At 46.6% G+C, this 9,845-nt stretch overlaps 2 protein-coding genes and 1 long non-coding RNA gene across 3 annotated transcripts in view; 2 read left to right on the top strand and 1 right to left on the bottom strand.

Annotated features, from left to right (window-relative positions):
- LOC310677960 overlaps window positions 1-9,845 on the bottom strand; it is a 288,527-nt gene that overhangs the window by 63,529 nt on the left and 215,153 nt on the right. The window lies entirely within an intron of this gene.
- PPP1R36 (protein phosphatase 1 regulatory subunit 36) overlaps window positions 1-9,845 on the top strand; it is a gene marked incomplete at its 5' end in the record, with an annotated part of 67,631 nt that overhangs the window by 16,507 nt on the left and 41,279 nt on the right. The window lies entirely within an intron of this gene.
- Window positions 5,954-8,550, top strand: HSPA2 (heat shock protein family A (Hsp70) member 2). The gene has a single exon (XM_083436633.1). It carries the CDS (start codon window positions 6,250-6,252, stop codon window positions 8,152-8,154), a length of 1,905 nt encoding a protein of 634 aa, XP_083292759.1. The 5' UTR covers window positions 5,954-6,249; the 3' UTR covers window positions 8,155-8,550.

The following is a 9,845-nucleotide window of genomic DNA, read 5'->3' as shown; positions in this document are numbered from 1 at the left end:
AGCCAAGTTAAGTGAGCGAATGAACTGGGCCTCTGAGATGGGTTCCATAAGGCTCAACAGTATTTGCTGACACTTGTGGGTCGGGTCAGCAGGCCAAACTGGGCCCATTGCGGATTTCAGAGGCCTCTTGCTATAGTTGCAAACACTGGGAGCTCTTGAGAGAATGTAACAGGCCACAATATGTGCTCTGTATGCTGCAGTTTGTTCCAGTCTTATACCTAGCAGGGGTTGGCAACCAGAGGTCCTCCTGGGTCAAACTGGCACCTGTCCCATTTAGCAACACAAGGTGTGTTGGAGGGTATTTTTAGCAAAGGGACTCTGTAGCAAACCATGGGTAGAGAAAGTGGGGTGATTTAACTGGTGATATTTCAGTGTGTAGCTGTGCCTTTAACAGCAACTTGATTGCAGACATTAGAATGGGATAATGTCTATTCCTGTGACATGATAAATTTTGCCTGTTCAGCCTGCTGTTAAAGGCGCAGGAGCAGCCTGGCTGTTCCCATGGTAGCAGGCAACTGTATTGATCAGCTAATTCATACATAATTCATACATCAATGGACTATGCCCGTAAAAAACCAAGACCTGCTTTGGCCATATGGTATACAGTGGTACCTCGGGTTACATACGCTTCAGGTTACATATGCTTCAGGTTACAGACTCCGCTAACCCAGAAATAGTACCTCGGGTTAAGAACTTTGCTTCAGGATGAGAAGAGAAATCGCATGGCAGCGGCGCAGCAGCAGCGAGAGGCCCCATTTGCTAAAGTGGTGTTTCAGGTTAAGAACAGTTTCAGGTTAAGAACAGACCTCTGGAACGAATTAAGTACGTAACCAGAGGTACCACTGTATCTCTTTACTCTTTGATGTGATCCATTTGAAATATGGCTGTGCCTCTAATAATGAGCATTTTCCATACTGGCTTGGCTGCTACCAAGACCCTGCCATAAAACGACTGCGTGTTGCAGGGCACTCTGGAGCATTTTCTAAGGTGCAAAAGAGTACATGGGACGAGCTGGCTTGGGCTCTTGGGCCTCACAGTCCCCAAGGATGAGCTGAGAATGCACCCTGCATTGTTCCCTTGCAACAAGATATTACTGCAGAGAAAATCAGTAGTGGTGGACAACTTTCTGGGAAGCTTGTCAGCTGTTACTGATTTTCTCTTTGAGAAATACCCACTAAGCTTGTAAAACTCCCAGAAAGACAAATTGATATGATTTACTATTCATATAGCTACAGTGCTTCTGGTAATTTGTATCAACTCATGGGCTGTGTGGTTGCCAACTTGTTTACAGAAGGCAGCTTTGTGCATTTAACAGCAGCATTGGAGGCAGAAATTCCACAACTGCATCTGTTGAAATTCTACCTGCCAAAGGTAGCAATCCTGTTGCTGTCTTGACCTAGGTTATGTAGTTTGTAAGCAGGCAGGTTCTGCCACTGTTGAGGCAGTGTGAGCCTTCCTGAAACAAGTGATTTATGTATTTAGTTTTGGTTAGTGTTAAATCTGGGCTCATCAAAGAAAAGTCAATCATGCAGCACAAAAGTGAACCTGTGTTTATCAGTTCCTTGCCTTAATACTTATTCAAAAGTTCCTAATCTGACTTCCTGGCAAATAGTTGTCAGCTTGTAACTTTAAATGCCCTCAAGACAACTTGGAAAATGAAGTGGCAAGGGCTGCTTCCCTCTGTTCCTCCCCCGATCCTTTCACCCAACCAACCCTAGCCTCTAAAACAGGAGGTAAATGAGGCATCCTGCTCATCAGACCTTCATAGAATCATAGAATCATAGAGTTGGAAGAGACCACAAGGGCCATCGAGTCCAACCCCCTGCCAAGCAGGAAACACCATCAGAGCACTCCTGACATATGGTTGTCAAGCCTCTGCTTAAAGACCTCCAAAGAAGAAGACTCCACCACACTCCTTGGCAGCAAATTCCACTGTCGAACAGCTCTTACTGTCAGGAAGTTCTTCCTAATGTTTAGATGGAATCTTCTTTCTTGTAGTTTGGATCCATTGCTCCGTGTCCGCTTCTCTGGAGCAGCAGAAAACAACCTTTCTCCCTCCTCTATGTGACATCCTTTTATATATTTGAACATGGCTATCATATCACCCCTTAACCTCCTCTTCCTTCATACCCAGAGTCTGCGAGTTCAAATCCTTGCTGTTGTCTTTAAATAGTCTTCTCTATTTTCAGAGGCAGTGTGGTGTAGTGGTTAGAGTGCTGAACCAGGACCTGGAAGACCAAGGTTCAAATCCCCACTAGGCCATGGAGCTCACTGGGTGACCTTGGACCAACCATTGCCTCTCATCTCAACCTACTTCACAGGGTGGTTGGGATTAAATGAGGAGGGGGAGAACTATATACACCACTTGGGAGCTCCTTGGAGGAAAACGGTGGGATATAATAAAATAAAAAGAAAGAGGGAGGAGCGTGAGAACCAGAAGAAAGACAGGTGACATCAGCTGCAACTACTTTTATCAGTGTGCTTTAAAGGTAAATACGGGTTTTCTCCCCTGATTGTTAGGTCCAGTTGCGGACGACTCAGGTTGTGGCACTCATCTTGCTTTACTGGCCGAGGGAGCTGGTGTACAGCTTCTGGGTCATGTGGCCAGCATGACAAAGCCGCTTCTGGCGAACCAGAGCAGCGCACGGTAACACCGTTTACCTTCCCTCTGGAGTGGTACCTATTTATCAACTTGCACTTTGACGTGCTTTTGAACTTCTAGGTTGGCCGGAGCAGGGACTGAGCAATGGGAGCTCACCCCGTCACGGAGATTTGAACCACCAACCTTCTGATCGGCAAGTTCTGTGGTTTACCCACAGCGCCACCCGCGTCCCATATTGCCACAGTTAAACCTATGCAAAAAGAGCAATGCCCTAATTGTGACCCCCTCCCACACACCAAAGAGTGAGTCTCCATGTGCGCACAAGAATGTCAGGGGCTGGATATGCACAGTTACTGGTGTCCTTGTGCCCCAGTACTCTTTCAGTGGCACTGTTTGCCCTTCCCACACTCAGTGGGGCTTAGACATATCTAGGACTGTGCTGTTACTTAGGAAAATATTGTCTAAATGAATTAAAAATATTTCTGGCTAAACGCATTTGGAATTTTTCTCCAAAGGAAATCACAGCATTTGTAGAGTTGGAAGGGACCCCATGGGCCATCTAGTTCAGCCCCCTGCAATGCAGGAATCCTGCCCACAGCTATCCTTGGGTGGGCTCAAAGCACCAAGCTTCTGGTTAACAGCCAGACACACTGTGCCTCTGGGGAATGCTGGCTTAAAAGTGGTCTGCTATGAAATATATCAATTTGCCACCAATAAAAGTTGTTGCAATGAGCTCTTGCCTGGCTTCTAAACTTGCAGAGACCTGCCACCAAGAACACCAATTCATTGTTTTCACTCCCGCAATGCTCCTATGGTTACTTTCTTCCTATCATGATCATGACTAAGCCCACAACTCCCAGACCCATTTCCCACTTTTCTTTAGCCTTATTCCATTATCCCTAAAACCCAACTCATTATCTGCCTCCTGATCTCCTACCCTAATGCTCCATAATCTCGGGGGTGGGGAATATTCGAAAGAGACCAAGTCATACTAGTAATGAAATGGAGGCACTTTCACATGAAAAAACTATGAAGAAGCAGCGGTTATAAGAATGTGTAAATGAATACTGCTCAGCCTACCATTTTACATGTCAGTAGAAGGGAAAGCGTTGCTGAAAGAGAAAATATTTCAAAGAGTCGGCAACATCGCATGCTTTCTGGATGCCTTTTAAGCTGAACCCCTGCCCACCCCCCACAGAAGTGACCAAATTTCCTTTCTGGTTTCTCACTAAGGAGTGTCATGGAATTCTTGCATCACAACCAAAAAAGGTCAAGTTCCTCTCTAGCTCTTTGTTTGCTTAAAGATGGTATTTGACATTCAGCTGAATTTATAAGAATTACAAACAGTGGCTTGCAGGCTAGAAAAACGAGCCCCACGCTATAAATCAGGAACTTTAAAGCACAGTACTGCTTGTCTCCTTTTTCTTCTTTGGTTGTCACTTTTCACTTTGGGTTGCTGCCCAATTTCTTTCTAAAGCAGGCATAGGCAAACTCGGCCCTCCAGATGTTTTGAGACTACAATTCCCATCATCCCCTGACCACTGGTCTTGTTAGCTAGGGATGATGGGAGTTGTAGTCTCAAAACATCTGGAGGGCCGAGTTTGCCTATGCCTGTTCTAAAGTCTATCTTAATATTACCCCTTTCCACTAATTGCTGCAGACGTTGCTGTCCTTTCCTCCAAATGCTGGCATTTCAGATCCACCATTATTATTCTTATGTCCTGCTCCACCACTTTCTCCATATTAACCACCCATTGTCCTGTCCTGTCGAGCCTGTATGCCTCTGTTTCAACAGCAGCCATCAAGATGTCTTTGCAAAGCTTTACAAACAAGGCATGAAGGCAACTGTTGTCCCCTAGTGTTTATTCCCAAGAATCACCTGTGAGCACGGATATTTCAGCTACCTATCACAGCCATACTGCAATCGCTAGCAGCCTAAACTGCGCACTGGCCCTTGTCCAAATCTGTACCTTTTTCTTGCATTGTGTTTATTTTCCTTTATCGACCCTCTTTCACTTCAGGCACTTGCTGCCTCTGCCTTCATCTGTATTGCTCTTTGGGGCTGGGAGTCCTGATCTAGCTTTGAAAGAAAGCCCTTGGAAATCCATGATTCCTTTACGCACAGGGCCAACTATGTGGTCGCTTGTGGAAAATGCTTGGCTGCAAATGTCCTCACCCCTTCACGCATCTCAGGACTGAATAATGGCATGGTAACAGATGTCAGTATTAAAAGCTTGCTTTTGCTTGCCTTGAAGCAGCAGTGTATTTATCCTGGTTAGGCTATATTCTGGTCTTTACTAAGCATGTACTGTATTCCAATTTGCTTACAGGATGGTTATATACAACGAACATTCACCTTCATTCATCCTGATTTGCTTTTGGGGTGCCTGTCAATCATTTGTTCACCCCTCACTTTTCAGTGTTTTCCCATCACTTCTGTAACTGCAAAGTCTGTTTTTTAAATAATAATAATAATCATAATTTGTTGCACTAGGATGACAAAACACTTTCATTCTGCACAATTGAAGTAGATTCAGCTTATTGCATGTTACTGAATCCCTCCCTGGGGGAGAGAAGAATAAACTAAAATCTCTCTGTTTGCTTTCTCTGTACTTTGCCTAGTGTGGGAAAACATACTTTATTATTTTTTGCTTGTTGCTTCTTCATTTTGGAAATTGAGAGGGGAAAAGAGATACCTCAGTTCAAGCGAATTATGGCACAGCCTTCCCCAACCTGCTGCCCTCTGTTTCGGACTACAATCCTCACCAAGTCAGCATGAGGGCACCAGGTTGACAAAAGGTATGTTATATTAGTCTCTCAAAAAAGGCTCCATTTTGAAAGTGCCAGTTAGTTATGACGTTTAAATGTGAAGTGAGGACAAATGAACTCTGGACGTGCTCAGAGACAGTCTTTTCTCCTGCTACAACTACAGCATTGGAAGGTGAGCCTGAAACACGATGTTGGGGACTCAGGGTGACCTTATTTTTTTCCTTTAAAGCAGCAACCCTTCCCTCAAATACTGCTTTTATTTCAGTTATTTTATCTCCTTCAGTCAACTGCCCCTTTCTCGTCATCCTGCTGCGTCATCGCTACCCCCCACCCCCCGCCCCGCGCGCTCTTCGAATGTTCCCGACGCCGTTAGAAGCAAGTAGAAGGCGCTCGAGCTTCAAAGTTAAGTAGAAAGATGACGGAACTTTTTTTTCTGGTCTCGAGGCGGTGAGGGGCGCGCCCGAGCTATTTTGCATAACGGCCGCCCAGAAGGCGTCTCCAAGAGCCAACCCTTTCGTCCCTCCGAGCCCCTATTGGTTGCCGGTGACATCAATCCTCTCCGTCTGATCTCGAGCCCTGTGGAAGCTTCTGGGAGGGACGAGCAGAGGCGGGAAGGAGGCATAGCGGAGCGATTGGTCAGAGGTCCGCGGTGTGCGTCACGATTGGCCGAGCGCATTCTGGCAGGTTCCAGAAGCGGGAGCGCCGCGGGTATAAAAACTGAGGCGAAGGCGACGGCAACGGCAGATCGCGCTTCAGAGACGAAGCGAGAGCGTTCGTTGTGAGAGAAGCGGCGGGCGAGATAAAGCTAAAACCACTACCGTGAGGGACTTTCCAGTCGGCGGAGCTTTCGAGAGGTACCCGACCGCGTTCCTGCAACCATGTCGGGCAAAGCGCCTGCCATAGGCATCGACTTGGGCACCACGTACTCCTGCGTGGGGGTCTTCCAGCATGGGAAGGTGGAGATCATCGCCAACGACCAAGGCAACCGCACCACGCCCAGCTATGTGGCCTTCACGGACACCGAGCGCCTCATTGGGGATGCAGCCAAGAACCAGGTGGCCATGAACCCCAACAACACCATCTTCGACGCCAAGCGCCTCATCGGCCGCAAATTCGACGACCCCACCGTGCAGTCCGACATGAAGCACTGGCCTTTCCGTGTGGTGAGCGAGGCAGGGAAGCCAAAGGTGCAGGTGGAGTACAAGGGGGAGATAAAGACCTTCTTCCCTGAGGAGATCTCCTCTATGGTGCTGACCAAAATGAAGGAGATAGCCGAGGCTTACCTCGGGCGCAAGGTCCAGAGCGCTGTCATCACGGTGCCTGCCTACTTCAACGACTCGCAGCGCCAAGCCACCAAGGACGCTGGCACCATCACGGGGCTCAACGTGCTGCGTATCATCAATGAGCCCACAGCAGCCGCTATCGCCTACGGCTTGGATAAGAAAGGCAGCGGCGCCGGCGAGAAGAACGTGCTGATCTTTGACCTGGGAGGTGGCACTTTTGACGTCTCCATCCTGACCATCGAAGACGGCATCTTTGAGGTGAAGTCTACCGCAGGCGATACTCACCTGGGCGGAGAGGACTTTGACAACCGCATGGTGAGCCACTTTGTGGAGGAGTTTAAGCGCAAGCACAAGCGGGACATCGCTGGCAACAAGCGGGCAGTCCGGCGGCTGCGCACAGCCTGCGAGAGAGCCAAGCGCACCCTCAGCTCCTCCACCCAGGCTTCGATTGAGATTGACTCGTTGTTTGATGGGATTGACTTCTACACATCCATCACCCGTGCCCGCTTTGAGGAGCTCAATGCCGATCTTTTCCGTGGCACCCTTGAGCCTGTAGAGAAGGCCCTGCGTGATGCCAAGCTCGACAAAGGGCAAATCAATGAGATTGTGCTCGTCGGTGGCTCCACCCGCATCCCCAAGATCCAGAAGCTGCTGCAGGACTTCTTTAACGGCAAAGAACTCAACAAAAGCATCAATCCTGATGAAGCTGTGGCCTATGGCGCTGCTGTGCAGGCTGCTATCCTGATGGGGGACAAGTCCGAGAATGTGCAGGACCTTCTGCTTCTTGATGTGGCACCGCTGTCGCTGGGTATCGAGACAGCTGGTGGTGTGATGACCGCCTTGATCAAACGCAACACAACTATTCCCACCAAGCAGACCCAGACCTTCACCACCTATTCAGACAACCAGAGCAGTGTGCTGGTGCAGGTGTATGAGGGCGAGCGGGCCATGACCAAGGACAATAATCTACTGGGCAAGTTTGACCTGACGGGTATCCCGCCAGCCCCCCGCGGTGTTCCTCAAATTGAGGTCACATTTGACATTGACGCAAACGGCATCCTCAATGTCACAGCGGTGGACAAGAGCACCGGCAAAGAGAACAAGATCACAATTACTAATGACAAGGGCCGCCTCAGCAAAGACGACATTGACCGTATGGTCCAGGAAGCAGAGCGTTACAAGGCAGAGGATGAGTCCAACCGGGAACGGGTGGTTTCCAAGAATGCCCTAGAGTCCTATGCGTACAACATCAAGCAGACGGTGGAAGATGACAAGCTGAAAGGCAAGATTAGTGAGCAGGACAAGCAGAGGGTGCTTGAGAAGTGTCAGGAAGTGATCAGCTGGCTCGACCGCAACCAGATGGCTGAGAAGGAAGAATTTGAGCACAAGCAGAAGGAGCTGGAGAAGCTTTGCAACCCCATCATTGCTAAACTGTACCAGGGTGCTGGAGGAGCTGCGGGGGCTCCAGGCGGTGGGCCCACCATTGAAGAGGTAGACTAAACTACCATAGACTGGACTATAAGAGCAATTGCCATCTTCTGCTCTTCCCTTTTTCTTCAGTCAGTGCCATTGCTGGAGGGATTTTCCTGTGGGTGTGTATGGGAGGAGGTTGTTAACTTGCTCTCTGCCAGGGGAAGAAAAGCCAGCTTAAAAGTTTGTTGCAGATAATGTTTGTCTTTGTATTCAGATATCCATGCTAGTCTGTAGATTTCTGTTTCTTTATGTTCACTGTTTTTTAAAGTATCCACTTGAGCATTACAATTGAGGGAGAAACATTTCAAGAGAGCATGGAAAATGTTAAAACATATCCCAAAGAAAGGTTTGACCTTTTTTTGTAACTATTTGGTCTGGTTATTTTAAAATTTTGGTAATAAAAAGTTACTTGAAGCTTAACAATACCCTCCTTTTTCTTTTTAAAAGTAAATGGTTTATGGGATAGAAGCGGTAGCAACTGTGGGTTTAACTTAAGTGATCTGGTGGGGAAAATAGTTAAGCACTTGCACTCCTGAAATGATTGTTGGGTTACAGGCAGAAGATTTTATTGGTGGTCTGCCTTAGTCTGTTACTACTTGGTACAACTTTGCCACTTTCCTTGATTTTAAAAAAAACCCAGACAGAAATGCAGTAGGTAAACCTTTCTATCACTGTATATATGTACTGGGACACGATTTACAAGTCACTTCTCAGTAATGCACTTGTTAAAGGTACAGGAGCTGTTAGAAAAAGTGGCACCCAGTTAACTGCAGTTAAGTCTTGCTTTGATTATCTTTAAAACTAAAAATTATCACGGGGTTAAAGATTTTTGCACAATTGCCATCTGGTCTAATGTCATAAAACATAGATCCTTTCAACAGCTTAAGTGTTTTACTTCTGGCAGAGTCCAGAGCTAATTGGTTTCATACATCAGGGAAACTAAAGAGCCTTATTAAAAAGAATACTTAATAGAGGAGCTTTCCTTTATAATTAGCTTTACTATGTAATCAAACCAGCTCAGGAGCTGACAACAGCATAAAAACAGTTTGCTAACAGGGTGGAGCCAGATGCAAATGCTTTCATAAACTGGTTTTGGTATCTTATCTCTCTGAAGGGATGAAACAAATGGGGTCAGAACAGCAAAAAGAAAACCAAGCTGGGTAATATTAATCGTAAGAACTATTTTGTGGAGATCCTAGTTTCTCATGAAGTAATAACTTCCCAACTGCTGCTGGTGACCCTTGTAAAATATTTAACGTTAACAGCTTGTAATACTGCTTAGCTAATGGAGCAGAAGAACTCTGTTGTGAGCTGATCTTGTCCACATATGGTGAAATCAAAGGCTGTAGCAAACTCGGGTTTAACTGATGTTATGGTAAAATTGACAAGGTCCTGCTGGGATGGTTTAACAGGAAGATTCTTGAATGAAAGACTAGGTGGCTGAATGTGGTTTCTATATCTGGAATGAAAAAAAGGCCACTTCTCTAATAATAAGAATAATTAATAAAAATTTTATTTATACCCCTCCCTCCCCAGCCAAGATCGGGCTCAGGGCGGTTAACAACCAATAATAAAAACAAGTTGATTAAAATACAATTTTAAAAAGATTAAAATACAACATTAAAACATTAGGATGCAGCCTCTTCACAGGAGGAGAAAGGAAAAAGAAAGAGGGGGAGGGAATCAAACTGATTCTAAGCCAAAGGCCAGGTGGAACA

Source organism: Podarcis tiliguerta (genome assembly GCF_965153285.1).
Source record: "Podarcis tiliguerta genome assembly, chromosome: 1".
Taxonomy (NCBI): Eukaryota; Metazoa; Chordata; class Lepidosauria; order Squamata; family Lacertidae; genus Podarcis; species Podarcis tiliguerta.
This window is presented reverse-complemented; position numbering and strand designations above follow the sequence as displayed.